The sequence below is a fragment of the Aythya ferina genome (genome assembly GCF_964211825.1).
Source record: "Aythya ferina genome assembly, chromosome: 1".
Classification (NCBI taxonomy): domain Eukaryota; kingdom Metazoa; phylum Chordata; class Aves; order Anseriformes; family Anatidae; genus Aythya; species Aythya ferina.
Window position 1 is genome coordinate 146,280,513 of NC_140296.1, and position 22,274 is coordinate 146,302,786.

The following is a 22,274-nucleotide window of genomic DNA, read 5'->3' on the forward strand; positions in this document are numbered from 1 at the left end:
TATGTCTTTCCAGAAGCCAGACCTTTCCACAACGGTGCCTCCAGCTAACCCTTCAAGGTGCAGCTGGCTCCTTCCTCTCACGTTCTTCTTCCCCCTCCCCAAAAAACACCAAGCAGCTGAGCCCTGTGCCCCTGTGGCCACATTGACAGAGCTTTCCCTGCCATGGCTGCTGCAGAAGGGGGCACCAGGTTTCCCCCTGGCTGCAAGGGCAGCACTGCAGGCTTCCATTTTTAGCACTGAAGAGTCACATTGCTTCTGCTGATGGCAGAGAGCGAAGACCTGAGCAGCCCCAGTCACTGGTCTGCTTCTGGCCATGGAGGTTTCAATGAGTCGATGTGTTTAAACTGCAGCTGTGCCTGGCAGCACCTGCAAAGCTAGGCAAAGAGAGGAAACTTTTTATCAAAGGGGTTTAATCCTGTGCAATGATCACCATGCAGCTGTACAGCCTTCATTCTCTTTGTTTGCCTTTCAGGTTTGCCATTTCTGCACCCACTGACTGGCTCTTTCCCCTTGCTGCTCTGTTCAGCCCCACAGGGTTTATGTACAGGAGCAGGCAGGTTGCAAGTGCTGGCTCTCTCAAAACATGGCAAAAACAGGTGCATCCTCCATCTTCTGAGTTCCGTCCATCACCACCACTGTTGAACTGATTTCTCACTTCCCCAGCCACTAATGGGAAAAGCTAGAGGAATTCATGCCAGTACCAGAGAGATTTTTGACTGAAGATTTTTATGTTCCTTTATGCTTTTTATGCTCTTTTTATGCTCCTCAATTTTTGCCCTTCATTCAGTTCCTTGTTGCACTTGGTATTGGTGACAGTACCTCCCTGGTGGTGGGCAGGACTCCATCTTACAAAATGCAGGATATTGTTTTTTGTCACAACCACCCAAAATCTCTTGCTAAAACCTATTCAGCTCAGAAAGAACTATCAGGTAGAAAAGCATGCCACCTGGTAGGATGCTTTAGGTACATCCTTATATTTGTCTGTCAGGTCAAAACACCCAACACATACAACCTCAATATTTAATACTGTATCCAATAAAATAAACACATTTTAAAAATCTTTTGCCTGCCTATTTTTTTTGTTTTGTTTTGTTTTGGCAATAGTTTAGTTTTAGGTTAATTAATTTAAAACTCACTGTTTAAAAAATTAAAAAGTTGTACTTCTCCATTTGATCTACTCTTTTGCTTTCCCTCTGCTATGATAGTTGAAAGCACTTTTGTCCATTCCCCATCTGGGATAGTTTTACATCCTTACATGCTTTGAATACCCTGATCTTTGGCCATTTAACCTGGGACACCTGAGTAGTTTTACACTCAAAACTGCATAGAAATGTGCACCTGACTCATTATTGCTGCACAAGTGCAAGGAGGAGACAAGATTACCAGCACAGTGCTGTGCCTGTCGGGTTTCCCAAAGCTGTGGTTCACAGTGTCATGCTGTGTTTTTGACCAGAAGACATCAAATCATTATTATCTGTGCCCCACACCACATGAGCCCCCCACTTTCCTGCTCTGTTCTTTGTCCTTCACTGGGGGGAGGCATGGCGAGAGGTGGCTGGTCCCCTCCAGACACAAGCAGACACAGCCGCTTAAAACACACAACATGATTTTTTTATTTATTTAGTCAGTTTACATTCCACAATTGACAGTTTACTTATTTATTTTTTTTTAATTTTCCATGAACAGGTTGTTTAGTTAGTTACCAGACGAGATTTTATCAATGGAAATACAGTATTCTTTGCCAATTTGGATAAAAAACGAAACCAACCAAACAAAATCAAAACAAAAGGAAAATCGTAAGATGCAGCCAGTTTTTTGGCAAAGTCCTGTGACGCTTTCTGCAACTTTTGCCATTTCAAAGTCACAGGCTTTGTCAATTCCCCGTGTTAGTTCCCTGACCTCAACCCTGCTATAAAATTAGTTATCCTTCAGGGCCACGGTCCTGCAAACACCAATGCACATATGCAAATGCCCGCGTGTTTGCAGATTAGCACCTTGGATTAACGGAGCAAGAATTTTGGGTTTGTGTCATGTTTAAACAACTTCTGTTCATCTCTTCTGCAATAATTTACAGGAAGAAATGGAGAGTACAATACATTTGATAAGATGTAGCATTCCTTGTGAAATTAGCCAACACAATCGCATCTTACCAGAACAGCCTAACGTAGTAATCATTTGCTGTTAAGTTTTTGTTAGCACCAATGGCCACAGGAGCCACATTGCCTCTTGCAGCAGTGCAGAAGTGAGACTCCTGCAGTACATGCCACCCTCGATTACTTCCGACAGCTGGATGCTACTGTCCCAAACACATTAAACTCTTTGCTTGTTGGCTAAAGGTGGTCCTCTTGGTTGAGCTACTTCAGACAGATTGCACTGCATATGCAGTTCAAATGTCCTTGACAATGCCTGAAACATTATCAGAAATGAACACATTTTGGGAATTTCCAAAGACTCTAAAGTTTAGTACATTTTAATGTAATTCCCAGTCTAGCAAAGCAATTAGGCATGTGCCTAGCTTTAAGCATGGCGATAGCATCGTTAATAGGACATTCATGCTTGAAATTAGGCAAGTGCTTACATGCTTTGTGGGATCAAAGCTTTGTAGCAGTGCTCTGATGAAGTCGGGATCTCTCGAGTGTCCTAATCCTGGCTTCTGCATTTACAGCCACTGTAGATTTGGATAAACCAGCTACAGTCTGGATTTTCAAAAGTGCTGGAAACAGAAGGCCCACCTGCAGCTAATGGTAGTTGTGAGGGTGCAACAAACCACTAAACATCAGGTCTTTTCCCCGGCTTTTGTATTCCTACCTCTAAAATGGCTGTAACACCTACCTGCCTCTGAGAGGCCTGGTATGACTCGTATTTGTAAAATTTTCTGAAGAGAAAATATGCCAGGAAAATGCAACGTATCAGTGCATTTCTCTGAATAAGCCTGAGTTGTGTGGCATTCTAGGTCTTTTCTAATCCAGCTTTGATACATATGTATTGCACTTAGAGGAAACATAAACATCTGGCCAAGATGCATTCACATGACAAATGTCTTGTACCAGTCATATCATTTCACTTGGGAATGCCCTAGAGAAGTGCTGACATGATTCAGTTTGTAGGCATTTAAGTGAATTATTATGCTAAGTTTCCCAAACTGTCAGTTAGAGAAAGTGTGACTGCAACTTTTGTCATCACTGAAGGAAGGAGAGGTTCTGGGACTTGTTTCATTGCCTCTCAGCAGAAAGATGTTTTTCCTTAAGGAACAGAGGACTGACAAGGGAGTCACAGAAGGGGAACCCTCCAAAAATGTTTGGTCGGTTGGTAGGTCGTGTACTGTGGCAGAAGAAACTCTAAATGCCCGTGTGAGATGCACCAGCTGTGGATGGAGGAGAGCACAGCAAGTCTGATCCGAGGCCTGTGCAGAAGGCCCGTGCCTTCACACAGCTGTGCTTCTCCATGGCTGTAGGACCGTGTGATGGCACAAGTGTCAGACAGCGAGGAGTCGGCCCCACAGAGCTGAAGTGGCCAAATGGTTCATGAAACACAGTGGGATGCTTTACTGCCTCGATGTGAGACGGCCACATGTGCTGGGCCTGCTCTCCTGCCCACTGTTGGGATCACCCCGGTGCCAAGGCCTTGCGGCCATCCCAACGTAGGCCGTGCGCTCACCCCCTGCTGCAGGGTCACAGGACTGATTATGGCTTTCATTCAGAGGTGAAGTTTTTTTAAAGTTTTTTAAAGAGAAGGTAGAGCATTCTCCAAGAATGTAATCCAAATGCAGTGTGGAGAATGCAGCACTGGGGGCGGTGCACATATGCACACATGGGGGCTGGATGCACAGGGCTATGGTAAAGAACAGCAAAGAAAAGTAAACTGGGACAGAATCACCCCACAGAGCCTCCCTCCCAACAGATGTTTTGCACAGGGCCATCACTGCCTTTGAAAAGGAGGTTTTCTTTGATATTAACCCTCCATAAAATTTGCGAAACCCTCATGGGGCCCAGTGAACTCTACAGCAATCTCTGAGTCCCACATCCCAGGACCATCCCCATCCCTCTCACAGAGAGAGGGGGAGAGGAAGACGATGAAATTTTGTGACCGTTCTCAAAAGTCATGAAGAAAATGGTGCTGAATCCTTAAATTTGATTTATTCTCAAGCTTCTCCTCATTTCCAGAGTTCACTCTTAAAGCCTTTATTTCTTTTTCACAGACATCTCAAATAACAAAACAGTCACATATGCAAGAGTCGGTACGGAATGGGATTTAGAGATAAACGTCTTTACAGGAAGCATCTCTATATTCTCACACAGAGAGGAAAAGGGAGAAAGAGAGATATACACATCTGACTCCTCAAAAGAGGGAAAGGGAGAACAGGAGAGGAACGTCAGGATGAAACAGTACAGATTAGACAAGGAGGTACTGTGCTGAAAAATATCTTTTGATCCCTGGAACTCAGTTTTATCTCCCACTTTCTTGCTGAAGTCTCTCCCTAAGTATTGGTACACAATATTGAATATTTACTTTGTAGGTCCCTGCAGGCCATCTGAAGTTCTTCTTGCCATAACCCTAACAGTATTTCAAAAAATAAATTCATTCTGAGAGATGGGTGAGCATTGTCAAGTTCCTGACTTCACTTTAGCTGTGGAAATAAATAGTAGTGACCATCTGTTGCCACCACAGCCAAAGTTCACTCAGCCCTGGAGTTCTCAGAAATGGGTTTAATTCCTCCATTCCCTGACTGTGTTTATTCTATTCAGGTAAAATATGGGAATATACAAGCACTTCAAAGTTCTTATACTGGATTAACTTGCTGGTCTTTCCAACTTGGTGTCAATATGTGATTCCAGATTTCAGCTCTGAGAGACTCCCACCATGAGATGGAGATGCATGTTCAGCCTTGTCAGAGCAGCTTTCTGAATAATACAGTCACAGTTCATTCTCTTGTTGAGTCCCTGGTTCAGTTTTTTTTAGGACAACTATAATCCCAACAATAAGGGATGAAATTGCAATCTCTTTAAGCTCCATGTAAGCTGTTTGTAAAGCAGTTGTTAACATTGAAAAAAAATAAAACAAAATACCCAAACTGTACCTTGGAGGGGATTTTTTTTTTTTTTGATGCTCACTACCAGCTAGATGACATTTTCCAGGCTAGTTTGGAGATGGAGTAAGAAAGTAATCTCTGAGCAGCTTAGATTTTCAAACTTTTAGGATGTAAATTCACTCATTGCACTGGTTCAGCAATGCCCAAACTGGCAGGGAATGGTGAAGAGTTCAGACCAAAGGTCTCCGACCTCCAACATTGGGGCCATGCAGTGGTCTACAACTGGAGGCCACCATAAGGAACCTGCTACAAATGCAGTTTCCAAAGACTGGAGCAAGCCCTATCCTTTGCAGCCATGTTGCAGTTTGGGGTGGAGAAGGCTGCTGTGAACATCTCCTTTTGCTGCATGGTGCATGATTAGCACCACAACTGATCTCCTTATGGATGTTCTTCTGCACAAGGTCCTTGGGTCATCCCACTGGGATTTAAGATCTTTTAAAATAGGGGAGTGGTCACTCCATGGGGGGAGAAGGAACTCCAAAACTGGGTCAGATCTCAGTTCTCAGTTACCACGTAGAAGCAACGGTCTCTCTTCATTAACTATACAAGAAACCAAGGCAGACAAGACCATCAACACCAACAGCTCAATTAAGTGCCTAAGGTTAATTGGGATGGATTCAGGTCAGAAAATCCAGGCCTTTGTGTAATTTGACTTCATCCATGGAGATCCTCCTCACAGACATACACCTAGTGCAGAAGAAGAGCATCTGTACAAAGGACTTCTTGGTAAAGGATAAGTGAGTCTTAGAGAGCTGATGTGGAACAGAAATTCTGCCATGGCTTTTAAAGTCCATTAGAGAAGCCCTTGAGACCCAGTCCTGTGACTGGATATATGTGTATGGGTGTGCATACCACTGACTGTAGCGAGATACCCCTCCTAGACTGGTGCAATGGCAGAATCAGGGTTTTCTTGGGAAATAATACTTTTTCCTTTGTTTTGATTTGTATCTGAGATACATGAGGATTGTGAAAAAGAAACAGTCCTCTGCCTGAAATTCTGTACATCGGCCTCAGGTTCCTTCAGGCAGTCATGAATCTATGGACATTTTTCATAAATTTACAAAGATGTATACATATATATACATATATACATGTATATCTGCATCAGCCTATGGGCTACAATTACCACTGCATTATTCCAGCCACACATGAGTATAATGGTTGAGGGTTATTTTTACAAAAAGATATTGGTATAAAGTAGGAGTGACTTAGTAGTGACTGTTCCTGCATCTATGCAAAAGATCCTGCAGCAGGCTGACATACAAATACAGCCCTCCTAGCCTAAGTCCCCCATCACATCTACACATAGGTAGGACCCAGTCTTACAGTTTGAATGAAACAAACTTCTCATTGGTTCCAATTACCTGTAATCAAAGGGAATTTTACTTGAGAAGGAACTGCAAGTTCAAGCCCATTTTAGGGACAGTTTACAGCTTTCAAAGTTGTAACCTCTGCCATACAAGGTCACAAAAAGCTTTAAAATAATTTAAGTTACTGCAGAAAAATATCTTCAAAAGTCCCCAAATAGGCATTTTTACGTAAGTCGGGGAAGTTTTGTCCTGCACAAGATCAAACAACAAATACATGAATATAAACACGTTAAGTGATGGAAATTGCCAAGTAAAAATAGTAACAGTTTAAATTAGATGTATGTGATTGTTGTCGGTGCCCAGGAGTTATAAATAATTCAGTACCCTCTTACCGAATAGTCTAAGGCTGCACTTTTATTTTGTTGTTATGACTACTTGAACTTTTTTCTTATGATCTATATCATTAATGAAAAATCCTTCACAAAAAATGTGGCGTTATGCTTCAGACGGATGAAGACTATTCTTGAGATAAAATATTGCAAGAGCTTAAGCAAATCAGGAGCTTGTGGTTTTTTTTTTTTTTTTTTTTTTTTTTTTTTTTTTTTTAATTGTATCAGCACCAAGAGCATTTAGTGTTTTACTCCTAATCACTACCTGAACAGGAATTGGAGGCTGCAGCTCTTTTGTGCGCCAGACCCCAGGAGACTGAGCCCAGTCTGATTGATGCTCCTTGGTGTCTACATCGGTTTGAAACTGGAGTGAAAGCCGCAGGCCACGCAGTTTTTTGAAGACGTGACTCTTCCAGAATTGCTGTTGCTGCTTGGGAATTTCCGACCAGCTGGCAAAACAACAAGGCCACTTGAAAGGAATTGCCTTTGCAGCGCTATTCCTGTGCTCCATTGCCGCAGGTAGGGCACGGAGCCACGGGGATGTTAAGCTCCCTGCTGCACTGGGCAGCATTACCTGCGGTCATGGTGCTGCCAGCAGCCCGCATGAGCCCTCTGCAGAGGACAGAAGTAAGACTCAGGCGGCACGGCGCTGCCTCTCAGTACAGCAGGATTTCCACCTTAGGGGATTGCAAACTTTTCTGAGTTGGAGGTGATATGGTGCACTTTTTTCTCTTGCGACTAATGTGAACACTGACCGTCTGTTTTAGACAAACACCTTGCAACAGTGGGTTGCAAGAGCCAATCTTGCAAATACCAAGGCTCTCCTGGTGGGATTTCGATTTTATTTTCCTGTAGCCTTACAGTTCAGAAAGCAAATCCCACTTGTACCACACTGGCAGTGTTTCCTGCCAAGGTCTGTGGCACTAGAAGGTAGTAAGGACTTGTGGGCACAACTGCATTTTCGGAGGTAGAATTGCTAGCTCAGGACTGGCTGGATACAGAAGTAGGTCTGTAGAAACCCCATATTTAAGAGCACTGATGGTCAGCTCTGGAGAGTCTTGCTGCGATGTTTCAGGATGTTACTGCCCTGAGCTGTTGTTCCCTGCCCCCCTTTTTGCTGGATGTATCTGTCCAAAGGCAAAGCAGGCAGAAAGAAAGACATATGCTTGTCTCAGCTGCTTCCTTTCCCTGCACCTCTGGGATCAGAACAACATTGGCAACTCTTTCCTAAATATCCAAACACAGGCTAGTGGTGAATATCCAGTTCATCCCAGCTGTATGGTGCCTCCCCACTTCTCTTTAGCAGATAGCTTCTGTGTGATCTGCACACACAACCTAACACCTGAATTGCATTGCAACTCCTGAGTTAAGTACAAAAGAATAGAAAACAAAATATTATGCTGCATTTTGCAATGTATTTCCTCTCCATATAGTACACGTATTTACAGGTTACTAGCACCCACATCATGCGGGGTATGTATGTGTGTGTGTGCCTAAGGAAGGAGGGGAGTGAGGGTGTCTGTCTATATACACCCTACACTAGAAAACTTTTGAAGTTGTTTTCTGCCACTGCAGGAGTGTTAATCAGTAAAAGAAAAATACACAAGTCCCTGCCATGGCAGGGACTGGCAATTCAGGCTGCTGATGCTGTGGGTGACATCGGATCGTCCTTGTGTAACTCAGCCAATGCCCATCAGGTCTGACTTACAGCAACTGGTTTCCTTTTTTTTCTCTCCCTACCTTCCTCTGGAGATAACCTATCTGAGTCTCAGTTATTTTCACTGCCAGTCTTTCCCAAGCAAGGAAGGACAATTGATCTGTGACTCTGGAGTGCTTTACTTAAGGGGACCAGCATTTCATTTCCCTCTTGGGGTCTATATTGAGGCAGTCGTCCAGTCTCTTTCTCCAGGTTATATCCTAAATATGCACAAGGCACACTGCAGTTAAATTGACAGCATTGTATCAGGCTCCAGTTCTCCCACTGATTTCAACAGGAAGCTTGTCAGAGCCCACTGGCACCAGCAGTAGGTTCTTTGTCCTAAAAAGCATTACAATCTCTAGCTATGGCTCTGAAGAAAGCTGTAGGATTGGGGTATTAGTGATTCTGGGGGACAGTGAGGCAGACAGGATGGAAACCATAAATCACAAAACAAAACAAGCTGATTTCTTCCTAAAGCTAAACGTTAGATGTCCATGTGTGTGAGCATGCATTTCATTTTCAGTGCTAACCAGGACAGCACTAAGGTATTTTTTGAGGCACCTGATCCAAAACTCACTGGAGCCAAGGTGAAGCTTTCTATGGGCTTCTACAGAATATGAATCAGATGCATTGTATTCCTGGCTATTACTGGAAACTGGGGGGCTCTGAGTGTGGAGTTAAGCCCTGTTTTTATGAGCTTTCCAGCTCAGACTGGCAGAATCAAGATCTTATGGAGAGCCTGAAGTCAGCAACAAAATTAGGTTTCTTTGAAACTTAGCCCCTGACCTTGGATATTCACTTATCACTAACCTTTACGTGCCTCGTGCACACTTTTTGCTCCTTGTCTGTCCGTTGTGCCTGGCAATCCTTCAGCACTGTCTCAGCTTTTCACCTTGAGTCTTCCCTTGCTGACTGGATGAGCACAACAGGATTGGGCCATGGAAGTCATGCAAAACCTGAGGGCAAGGAAATGCAGTGTTGATACACGGGGCTGCTTTGTGGGAATGTGCCTGAGCTCCCCTATAGCCCTTCTGCACCTATGTAGAGACACAAAGAAGAAAGAGCCTGAATAATGCATGTTTTTATTTAAGCTATACTTGGTAACATATTATTTCCTCTCCATTTCACTCCTGGCAGTTAGCTTGGCACTCAAGAATTAAGGACAGATTACAGTGATTTTCTTCTGAGCTCTGCTTATCAGTGGGGCTCCAGGGATGAGCCTGGTTCGGAGGTGCTGCATGGTGGGTAAATGGACAGCCATGGAGAGACAGGCTTCCAGGAACACTTGGGAATCTGAGATATCCCCTGCATATCAATCCTCTCCCTTGCCAGTGCTGTTTTATTCATCACCTGATGAACCACACAGCGAATGTGCCACAGCTAAAAGTGCTCCCACATGGCTCGCGTCTGCAGGAAAGCAGAATACCTGCACTCTCGCAGGTCTCTCCTGGGAGGACAGGATCCTCTGCTTAGAGGACTCTGAGGGTTTTTTGGTTTTCTTTTTCCTTTCATTTGTTACTGTAGCTGGCATAACATTTTCAAAAGTAATGACATTTTTTCAAAAGCAGTAATTCAAAGAAATTGCTCTTGGTCACCGGTGGCTTGTGATCCACTTGTGACTGTCCCTGGGGTAGAATAGAAAGAAAAAGAAAGCCCAACTAGAAATATAACTCGAAGTACTATTCTCTTCAGATCAGGGAAGATCAGTTGTGTGTTTGCAGAGAAGGAGAAGGCAGAGATGATATATACAGGCGGCCAGCATGAGTCAGGAATTTCAACACGCAAACAGCTTTAGCTTGAAGAAGGTGTCCTACACAGTCCAGAAGATACAGAGCACACGGACTCCTGCCACGTAGCCCCCTCACCTACACAGTGCAGGGCTGGGCAGCAGAAGCCCTTGTAGCTAACTCCCTGCCATCCCGGGACAGCCCCTGTAGGAGAGCTGGAGTACAAGAACCGCTCCTGTCGGAGAGAGGGAGTCCGAGCACCCGCTGACACATTGGGCTAGGGCAAGGGCGTCACATCAGCCACAAGGACAGGGTAGGGAAACAAGGTCGGGGCTGGACTCTGCGGGAAGCTGAACATCACCCAGCAAAGCACATTCTTAACTTTAAGCATATGAATAGTCTACCGAAGTGAATGGGAGCAGTCACATGCTTGAAGTAAAGCACATGCTTAAACACCGCGCCGGGGCAGGCCAGAGAGACTGGGTCAAGCCTCTTAACGTGGGGACCACAGCTGACAGACCTCTAACTACTGCTCAAGCTAGAAAACCAGACACTAGTCAGAAAACTTGAATCTTTGCTCAGAAAGGAATTTCAAAGCCTCCCAGAAATGCAGAAATTCAGACTAGATGGGAGTGTGCTTTGGCTCAGGAGGGATGGAGACACGAACTGTCACAAATCTGGATCTGGATGTCTTTTGAGTCAGCCCTGCAAAGATGAGACTGGTGCTTGGACAAATGGTCCTTTAGGGACCCAGCTTGAGATTAAGGTTATGCATTCACCTGCTGCTTCAGGCACTTACACCCACAGTTTTTAACACAGTTCATACTCACACAGGCCTTAGGGAGCCTGTGCTATAGCGAGTGGAAAATCCCAGACCTGGCCTAAAGATCCAGGGTTAACACTTCTCTGCTGTAAGGAAAAATAAACCTGTCTTTCTTCCACCATCGCCACGCACAGACCAACACTCAGCTCGAATACAGCTTGTAAACCAACCAACACCTTCCAAGAACACTTCATCGAGGCAGAACTGCTTCCACGCCTGCCTCAGAAAGATGTGAGAGGCCATGAAGCAGCAAAATGCCTTCCATTGCTTTAAATCTCACTGCTATACCTCCTTCCAAACTCCTCCTGCAAGAGAGCACACCCTGTGCATGGTCAGGGGGCACACCAGGCTGCACCTCGTCACAGCAGCTCTCGTACTGCTTCCCATGCCACAGGGCTGGATGGACACCAGCTAGAAACCTCCGTGCCCTTCACCCAGGTCGCTCCAGGTATCAGTATTCACACGAAACAGCTTCCCTAACACATTCATAACTACAGAGGAGGAGGAAAGTTTGTGTTCAAAGATGTTTTAATCAATTACCAGTTTTCTAAAGCATTAACACCTTTGTGAGATTTTTTTTTTCCTCAAAATTGTTCATATTTTGAATTTTTTCACAAATTTTTTTACAGGTCCCTTTTGGTATTCAGTGTTTGGTTTTCTGCATTCAGTTGTAATTTAGCTTTCCAAGAGCTGTTTTTAGTTTTAATTGCCTTCTGCCCAATGGTAACTCATCAGCCTCCTTGCCTAGTGGGCACTTGCTTATTCGGTTTCAAAGCTTCCCAAAGCCACTCTGTTTGAAAACACAGCCAAGAAAAAAATAATCCAATCTACTTTAAGAGAAAGTTTCTTCAAAAAGCTTACATTTTCGACATGAATAAATACTTAGTTTCTCCAGTCAGATCTAATGGAGAATGAAATGACCAAACTTTGCTTGCCAGCAGTGGCATTTCAGTGGCAACGCACTGCCTTGGCAGCTGGCATTGGTGCGTCTCAGGAATTTGCAAACCAGAGAAGAGAAAAGCTAAGTAGCTGGGCAAGAGTGCAAGAAAACCAAATCTCGCCTACTCCAAAATGCCCTTCAGAAACTTGATTTCTTCGGGCACCGTTAATAAAGCAACATCATCACACAAGGTGTAACAGGGAGGGGAAGCAGGCCGGGAAGGGGAATGGCTGGCTATGCGACTGGGCTGCATGACAATCAGTTGTTGGTTGGATCTTTATTTATTTTTTTTTAACAAGGCAAAACGCTGTTTCTTGCCAGCTGTGTAAATAGCATGATCTGGAGATTAATGCCTTTATTTCTGTGCAGCAGGCACAGTTTCAACTGGTTGCCTCCTTCTCCCGGTGAGTTTTTTGTAGATTCAGGGGCTGCTTTTTATTGACTAACGAGGACTGATGGCATGCAGTTATCGTGGGTAAGAAAGGGTTGCTGGAACTATCCCTGAATTAAGAGCATGTTGGGTCAGGTTGGTTGGGAGGGGGATTTTTTTGCTTTGCCCTGCCTCCCTTTGCATTTGTCGGTGGTGCCACTGCTCCTGCACACGGCCACCCTGTAGTCACCTCTCCCAGCTCCCTCTGGCCCTACACCACCTTCCCCTCAGCCACAGCTCCCCTGCACAGAGCTGCTACCTTGCAGCCAAAATGCTTTGCTTCCCCCAAAGGCTCTCATCCCCCTTATCCGTTCAGTTAGCTCTTCTGGGATCTGTGGCCTGAGGGATGGGAAGAGCAGAGCAAAGGGAAAAGGAGGCAATGGGAATAGGAGCATAGGGAAAAAGAGAAAGACCAAAAGAGAGAGAGAGAGAGAGAGTCCCATTTGCGGATTCACAATTATATCATACGAAGCTTGAGCTCATGGGAAATGGATCTCCGTTCTCTGCATCTGACCCTTTCCTTTCATCTGTACACAGTTCCCCCAGATGGAGAGCGGAGATGTCCAGTGAACTGGGGTGGTTTGCAAAGACAAGATGTGGGAACGTCTCATTTGGCATACATGAACACAGCAAGAGGCGTCTCTTACTTCTCCCTTACAGACATTAGCTCCCCTTTTCTCCTCGGCAATGGCTTTTGCCCAGTTTGCTCAAACATCCAAAACGGAAACTCAACGAAATCCCAATCCAGTAGATAACTGGGAGGAACAATTGCCACGGCTCCCCCCACCTCCCTTCTCCCTGGTCAGTCTTCCCTTGCATCCGCCATCCTGAACTCTCAGATGCTCCGTGAAAAGCCAAAACCATCCAGAAATCCTCCGGAGGAGCCACGCTGCCTCAGACCTGACGGCTTTCCTCGTGCTTCTGCAGTTGCCTCAGTCTTGGGCCACAAACACAGCATGGATGGTGTAGTGGACAATCACACTGCAATGTTTTAAATTTTTTCTTTTTCTTAAAAATAAATAAATAAAAGAAGAAGAGGGAAGAAAAAGTTATACACACATGTATCACAGCATTTTCAGAAGGCCTTCGACTGCGTTTGCATTAGCAGTTCAGCCTCAGTTGTAAGCCTGGATGTAAGGCAGCTGGAAGATTAAAACCGTGTTGTTGGAGAGTCCGCTGAGATGTCCTCATGTTTGTTGTTGTTGTTGTTTGTTTTCTGTTTTTATTTCGTAAGATCCTGTTTTTTAAATTATTAGTATTATTATTTTCATCTGCTTGCTTCTTTCTAAAGTTTGGCAGGAAAGAGAAAACGCTTTTTTTGCTTTTCCCCACATCTTCTGTCCATTTTGTTTTCTGTGTTGTAAGTGAAGGAAAAAAAAAAAAAAGAGATCCCCAAAACAAGAAAAGGAAAAAAAAAAAAGAAATAAAAAAGAAAAAAAGAAAGAAAACCAACAGGGTAGGCTTCTGTCATTTTGTTTTAAGAAAGAAAAAGAAAGTGGGTGGGTTTCTGACAATGGCCTTGAGGAGGTACATCGTAGAGGTGGCTCAAATGCTTGATTTGTTTCTTTGCTTTCTGTTTGCGTTTTCCTTTCTGGCTGCAATGCACAGGCCTTCTGTCCCCCCCACCCTCCATGTCCCGTGCAGAATCTGCTTCCAGATCCCCCCACGGACCCCCTCTCCCCCTTCCCGGGTGGCAGCTGGTAGGTGCGACAGTAAGTTCGTTCGGCCTCTAAGGTATGGTGCTGAAGTTAGGAGTTGGATGGAAGAGCCACGTGAGAGAAAAGCTTTCCCACCTCTGTGAGAAAGAACGAAGCAACACAGAGTCCGGTGGAGATGTGAGTGCCGTGTTGGACTCAGCTCTACCTTGGCACTGGCGTTAATTTGAGATTATATATATATATATAATTATATATACATATATATGCATGTATCGGTATACATGGACATATATATATATATACCTGTGTGTGTGTGTGTGTGTATTTGTTTGCTATTTGTTTTAGCACACTGTCCCATTCTCAGGTCTAGATTTGGGGCAGTTGGTCCTGGGGACAGGTTGGACGGAAGGGGCCAGGGTGCAGAAGAAGCCAGAGATAAGAGTGAGGCCCAGGCCCCCCCACGCACAGAACATGGACCAGCCATAGCCGTGGCTGATGTCGTCGGGCAGTCCGTACAGGTAGCGGGGGTAACGGGAGAGCTCAAAGTTGATTCCAGCCACACACGTGCACAGTGAAATGATGCAGAAGGTTCCTGGAGGAGAGCGGGAAGGGGAGAGGGAGGGAGGAAAAAAAGAGAGAGAAGTTAGAAGAGCGACAGACAGACCGCTTTCCAGGCTGCTGAGGGTTGGTGCAGTCAGCAGGGAAATACCTCAGGGAAGGCGTTCGCACAGAAAGGGGCTTAGTCTAGCCATGGGGAATGAACCGAGTGCCACCAGTGCCTCAAATATTGATCTGATGCTGTACAAAGAAACCTTAACTATAGCATTTTTTTGTCATTATGAGCACTCCCTCGGGAACCAGAATGCTTCACAAAACCACTGATTTTGCTGGAATTTTGCTTTACACAAATATGGAGTGAATTGTCATGTTTCAATAATTTTTTTTGGAGGAAAAAGGGATCAAATTTTTGTTTAAATTCAGTTTTTCAGTGATGGATTTTATAAAGGAAAATATTACTAAATACTTGACGTTCTGGCTTTGTTGAAACATACACTTGAAATGCCTTGGAGAGTTTTTTTTTCAGACTTTTTTTCCATCAAAATCTAAAATGTTCCACTCTACTTGCCCTTTTGAAATGCCACTTCTCGAAACCATAAATACCTCACAAAATTTGGATTCTACCCTCTGCCTGACTCCAGCCCCAATCTAGATGTCCTCTGCAGTGCTGGGGAAATCTTCAAAGCATCCTGTCCTTGTTTTCCATCTCCACAGCAATATTTCATTCCTTCCTGGCAGCACTGCCAGGACAGGCTTCATAACTCTGTCAAGCCGTAAGAGTTTTGGAAAGCCACACGCATCAGATGAGGCTGAACCTTAGCCTACCCAGATGAGTCTAATTTTGCTCTTTGGCCTCCAGCTTCAACACAGTTAAACTCCGGGCTCCTGAAATGTCACGGCTGCCACCTACACACCAAATAATGGATAGCTACAGACTCTGTGCACCCATCTCAGGAGATAACAGCCGCAGTAAACATGAAGTTCGTTCCTTATTTTTTCCTCTCTAATTCCTCCCCATGTAGGCCTCCTTCAACTGATGGAAGGCCCTCGGCACAAATGGCGGCCTAAGGACTGGTGGTAGGGTGACACACACACTGTTTGTGCACGAATAATAGCGTGCGGTGTGTGTTACCTGTACAGCACGTCCCGTCAGACCTCTGTTTGCTAAAAGCTGCTGGTGAGGAGTAGCCTAGTCTTCTTGGTCCTGCCCTAAGATAGTGAAATCCCCAAAGGAATTCACGCTCTGCCTCTGAAAAGAGCAACAAGCTCTTTTCTTCTGCTACTTTTGCCTCCTTTACCCCTTTCTGCCCCTGCTCCTGCTTCTCTCCTGCAATTCTTCTCCTTTTGTTTCTCTGCTGCTTTGCTCTTTTCAGTTGCAGTTACATCGGAGAAATGGATTTTACACTCCCCTTTGAAGACACGGATAAGACTGTGTGGTGAATTCTCCTGGAACTAGGCACAGAACCTGGGGACATTTGTACAAACACATATACCACCAAAAATGTTTGGCCTTCCTACCACACCCATCTCCCTTATTTAGTAGGCACACCCTACAGGCCTAGGATCTCTGCGCAAATCTCTATCATGGACGAGCTGTGAGCACGTTGCCACATCCCTCTCTGTTCCCTCTTCTGCCCGCTGCCTCCCTTGTCTATTTGCACTCTCATTTCTCCTCCGTTGTGTTTGCCATTTGCCACTTGCAGACACTCTCTGTTGCAAAGGACAGGGGATATGGGAGCTCGGGGTGCCTCCCCTAATGCTATGTATGGCTGCCAGATGGCCCGCCGAGCACTGCTCATAAACATTCACATTACGATAATGCCACGGGGTACCAGTCTGGACCAGACAGCTGCTGTGGTAGATACTGCGCCTGTATAAATAAAGACTGCCTTATTACCTCACCTCGGCACCCAATTAGCCTGCGATCAGTGCCGTGGACTTTGCTAGAGCCTTGTGAGACCCCAGGCTCTGCAGCTGTCTTCAGAGATGTGCTGTACCACTTCAAAGCGCAGAGCAGGAGGAATGGGAGCCTCTCTCCCAGAATTCCCGAACTCAAAAATCGAGTTGTTTGACCAGAAACCACAAACCCTCCGTGTTTTACCATGTCACTGAGGTTATCCAGCAATGTGAAGCTGTCTGGCAAGAACACGGCTGTCCTTGTGTGACATGTCAACATGGCTAGTGCGTTGTCAGACCGGGGAAAAATGATCCATCAGAGCTACTGTGCTCTAAACCAAGCTCCATGGCTTGTTTCAAAGGGTTAGAAAATGACATGAAAGGCCTTTCTTTTCTAGCAGGAACATGATAATTTCACTTCTCTTGAAATACATGATTGTTAGGAGAGGTGGGTGGGAAAATCTGTGCGGCCAGACTGAAACTGCATTTGGTAAGTACAAAAGGGAAGAAAATAACTTCAGATTTCAAATACTCCCTGTGCTTTCACGCTTTGTCTTGGCTATTTTGACTACAAGCTCTTCAATGCAAGGAGTGTTGTTTACCCGTTGTATTTGCACAATGCCCCAGTATATTGGCACTCCACCTTGCTGGGGAGATTCTGCCCCGTAGCGAACAGACAACAAAGAAGAATGAGTAACAACCACAGAGAACAAAGCATATCACGAGCATGAGGCTTTCTTAAAAAAGGCTGCTCCTATCCTGCCCCTTCAGTGGAGAAAGTGCTAATCCCATGACAATAAATAACGAGCGCCATGCACGATGTCAGAGGATGCATTGAGTGGTTCTCTGCCATTTGCATCCTGTGCTTCTGCAGGATGTCTTGTACAGCACTACGGGCACAGGTTTATCAGCATCCCTATAGTGCTATTCATTACAGACACAAAAAATGCCAATTAATACCACTGGAGGAATCATTGTGGCCATTATACGAATCCTATGTGTTGTTTGTATTCAGCCAAGCAAGGAAGGTCTAGCACTTCCAGTTAATCTGGCCTCTCACCAGGAGGGTTGCTGATGGAAACTGACTACTGCTACTGCTTTGTGACTGCTCAGTAGCTTTTCCTCATGAACTGGCAATCATAACATAAAAGATTTTCCATCCAAACTTTACAGTCGTTGGCCATCACAGCAAAAGAGGCATGGGTAGAAGTGACAAAGAGACAGAGTTTGCCCTTGGAAATACAGCCTCTGCTAGGCTGGGTACACCACTGTCATGGCTTTGGCTGGAATGGAGTTAATTTTCTTCATGGAGACTCACATTATGTGGTGTTTGGGATTTTGATGGAGATAGTGGTGATAACACTGATGTTTCAGCAGTTGCAGAGCAGTGCTCACACAGAGCCAAGGACTTGTCAGCTCCTCATGCTGCCCCAGCAGCGAGGGGCTGGGGGTGCACCAGGAGCTGGGAGGGGACACAGCCAGGACAGTTGGCCCTGGCTGGCCAGAGGGATGTCCCGCACCGTGTGGTGTCATGCTCAGCAACAAAGCTGGGGTAAAGGAGGAGGAAGGGGGTGGGGAAGGATTCAGGGTGATGGTGTTTGGCTTCCCAAGAAACCATTCCACGTGCTGAGGCCTGTTTTCCTGAACTCTTTCCTGCCGATGGGAGGCAGTGACTGAACTCCTTGGTTTGCTTTGCTTGTGCACATGCCTTTTGCTTTATCTAATAAACTGTCCTTATCTCAGCCCATGAGTTCTTGCACTTTTACCTTCCCAGTTCTCTCTCCATCCCACCTGGGGAGAGCGAGCAGCTGTGTGGTGCTCAGCTGCCTATGAGGCACTAAACCACTGCAGTCCTTTTAGGCACCCAGTGTGGGGCCCAAAGGGTTCAAGACGATGACAGATTTGACTGGAGTGTGGTGTGTGCTAGACCAAATTTAGAGGTGTTTAGCTGCCTATTGGCAGGCTCCTGTGCTTGTCACAGGGCTGGGCTTGCTTGTCGTACTGTATGTTAGAGTCCAGTGCTTGTTAGTGGCTGCTTTTAACCCCTTATCACTGTGCTTTGCTGTGCCCAGGAACATTTTGGTAAAGGTGTGGCCATCTGCCTGGGCTGGCCAACAGCCAGGGCATCGCTGCTGCTCCTGTGTTGTGCACAGGCTGGAACTTCAGCCTGAACTCAGGTCAGAGGGACTGAGGCCTGTGGATGTGTCCACATGGGAGCACAGACAGCCTGAAGCCTCTCTGGCCACTGGTAAGTCCACTCCAGAGCAAAATAGCCTTGAAGCACCCGTGAGGTGGGGAAGTCCGTGCTGTAGCAGGTACACCTTGCAGTGTCCGTGTTTGTGGATTGGGACACAGCAGGACACCTCGAAGCGGCTGTGGCTGTGGGTAAGGCCGTGCTGCAGCACGTACAGCTCTGAAGGGGCTGTGGCATGTTAGTAAGTCCTCACCAGCGGAGGTAGGCTTCTGAAGGGGCTCGGGGATAAGGCCATGGCAGAGCGGGTACACCTCTGAGGGACTGTGGGCAATGGACAAGCCCAGGCTGGAGCTGAGTGAGGACAGGTCATAAGGGCTCACTGGGGATGCGCTGGTGCATGAGCTGGACGGGGGAGATAAAGACCATCGCCTTCAGCAGCCAGGGAGAGCAGAAGGCACCAAGTTTCTTGTGATGGGATTTATGCCTTATCATCCATCCTGAAACACTAACGAGTGAGACAAGGCAACAGCGGCGCTCCTGACAAAGGACATTCACATGTCACTGCAAAACGCTACGGACGGGTGAGGGATGAAATTCCGTGTCAGGCCACGTCTGCGCTGCAGGAACTGCTGTTTGACGTGTGGTCACACCTCCAGCTGGGACATGTAACATCGTTGTTGGTCCGAGCCTAATTCTGGTTATGAGTCACAGCCCTTTGCTGTCGCTGGGTTGAAGCATGATTTCAGCACACAGAGCTGTGGGCCGCTGCAAGGAGTTTTATTTTTATGTGGTAATCATCCCTTTTCTTTCTAACCAGCCTGGCTGTGCGAGGGGCTGCAGTGCTTCTGGTTGCAGCGTTCAGCCCTCACCTCCAGGGGAGAACAGAAGCGCTTGTAAATGGATTGGTTGTGCTGAGCTCAGTGCAAGCAGACTCAGAGCACCCATCCCAAATACCTCTGAATTTTGCCTCACGCTAGCACCCTCTGAACCATCCCCGAAGCCGTGCCCTCCTCCCACACCTGCACAGGAAGGTGAGCCTAAGGGCGGCTGGTTAACTGAGTGCCTTACAGGGGTGTGTTTCGTGTGGTGTTAGCACATGCTAGTAGGTGCCATCAGCAGGTGTCTTAGTGCCCACACATTCGGCCCTGCTACACGGTAGCTGATCCTAAAGGGCAGTCCTATTCTTTCAACAACCATTGGAGGCAATTCCAGGTATCTGCTCCTCTTGGTGTGGGAAGGACTAGGTCATTGGTATGGTCCTTCACTGGGTCATGTCTGGAGGGTCCTAAATCACCAGAATGCAATTTATAGGACTCCACCTCACTGCTCCTGTAGGGAAGGGGAAGGGGAAGGGGAAGGGGAAGGGGAAGGGGAAGGGGAAGGGGAAGGGGAAGGGGAAGGGGAAGGGGAAGGGGAAGGGGAAGGGGAAGGGGAAGGGGAAGGGGAAGGGGAAGGGGAAGGGGAAGGGGAAGGGGAAGGGGAAGGGGAAGGGGAAGGGGAAAGGAATTTTCTCTTTGGTGGTTCTCCTCCCCTTCAGGAGACATCATCTGTGTGAAGTCAAGGGAGATCCCAAAAGCCAGTAATTAAAATGTTCCCGGCACCACGCCCCCCTCTGAGATCCCTGGCTCTGTACAAATCATTTTCTTGTTATTTAGAAAACATTTCCTCCATGTCTGACTGGGAGACACATTCCCTCCCTTCCCCAGCAACAGGCAGAAATGACTCACGGGCTCACAGTGCTGTCAGATGTATAAAATAAACAAACCAAAAAATGGATTCTTTTCCCCTTCTGTTTTTTTGCAGAGACGGAGATGTCAAGTATTGCTTATAAACACTAGTAGATAAAAAGAAAAACACAAAGGTAAGGATTTTAAGATGTCCTCTGAAACCGAGCAGCTCTCAAATACACGCGACTCTCCTCCTTTTCAAGTATTTCTAGTGGCTGCCATTGATGGCAATTCCTGGCTAATAATGTCTTTGGAAGAAGTGCTGTTTATTTAATTATCATAACTTTTTCATTATAGGGTTATAGGAAAAAAAAAATCATAAGTGAAACAAGACCGTCTTTAGTTTCTCTCTGCCCTGCTAGCTTTTATTGTTTTCAAGGTACATCAAACAAACAAATAAAACGGGGTCTGATCCTAAAGTGGATTGTGTACCATTACCTATTTAAATTATATCACAATCAAATGAAATTATTAAAGAATAAACCAAATTCCCTCCCAACACAGTGATGACAAAAGCCTTTTGGAGGGAGCAGCTTTGCAGTAAACTCCTTCTGTGCATGGATTAAACGCCTCAGCAGCACACAGCTCTTGAGAACACTTTATTGCTCTGTGCATACATGCACAGAATATAAATTATTGCTTAATTATGTACCACTCCAGCAGGAGCAGCTTGCAGCATCACCGATAGGTTGCAGAATAGCAAGGGGTTTACTGGAAAATGGCCCTTATCAAAAAGCTGAGCTGGAAGCCAAAGTCGGACTGGGCGATGGAGGTGCAGTGCTGTGTCCACACGAGACCATAAACCCGATGGATGCGTCCCCCATCGTGACTGCAAACACTTAGAGGCGTGCTCCTTGGGTTCATGTAACAGTACAGTATATGGCAAACCACTGCAGCAGTTGAGGGCTGAGCCTGAGTTTGCTGTGCTGGTACAGCTGGCAGCCTGTACCTCGCGCTTACATGTGATTTATGGGCTTGCACACGGTGACCTTTCTGCTACCACACCCCACAGCGTGGCACCAGGAGGGGACACCCAGGCTGTCAACTGCTAGAGCAGCGATAAGCAGCTGAGAGCACGCACCCTCTGCAGCTGTGAGGTGGTATGGAAGGCAAAAGCAATGCTACTGAGCTAAAAGGCATGTTTTGGTAAAAGGGATAGGGAGAAAGAGGGGAGCTGATCAAAGCCTGAGCTGAATAACCCTCTGATTCCTTTAGCCATGACCCAGCCAAGGTGACCTAGCAATAATGAAGTGACCTGACTGCAGCCAGTCAGCAAATGGAATGGCTCAGGAACTTGCAGCCACAACAGAGAAGGCAGCAAAACCCATGCCAGGTGTAGCTGTGGGATGTTATTCAGTATCTTACTGGGAGCATAAGAGAAAGAATGTCAACATAAAGAACCATCCTAACCAAAGATTAGTGAAGTTACCACAACTCTTGGCTGGCCAGCACCATGCTTGGTGACAGGCAGAGGCTGCCAGCAGGCTTCTTGCACCCGCTGCAGCACGGATCTCCCCGGGCTGCCCGGGCAGGGCTGCTTCGTTACGCTCTGAGGCCAAGCTCTGAGACAATTCGTGTGACTCTGTCACATTTCCATCTTGTCAGATGATGAGACATGTAAGTTTATTATCTAACTTCATGCACTCACTTCTGAGCCTCAGCATTTTGCCAGAGCTGATGAGAAACCTGTAAGGCCAAGGCTGGACTTGCCTCGTCACAGGGCATCTCCCATGGCACTGGGAATCCACACAGCACTTCACATTCGGTGTTTTAACAACCAGGTCATCCTGCCTCTCTCCAGGCAGGGTCCTTTTACTCCAGTCAGGAAACTGCA

General features: G+C 46.2%; 1 protein-coding gene across 3 annotated transcripts in view; it reads right to left on the reverse strand.

Annotated features, from left to right (window-relative positions):
* Positions 1-22,274, reverse strand: part of TMEM178B (transmembrane protein 178B) — a 213,762-nt gene that overhangs the window by 1,284 nt on the left and 190,204 nt on the right. For 2 of the 3 annotated variants that reach the window (XM_084507286.1, XM_084507285.1), the window contains exon 5: positions 12,850-14,657. The exons of the other annotated variant lie outside the window; for it this stretch is intronic. In XM_084507286.1, the coding sequence (XP_084363412.1) occupies positions 14,407-14,657 (251 nt within the window). In that variant the 3' untranslated portion in view covers positions 12,850-14,406. Of the gene's footprint in view, positions 1-12,849; positions 14,658-22,274 lie in introns of those variants that run through there. 3 annotated transcript variants of the gene reach the window in all.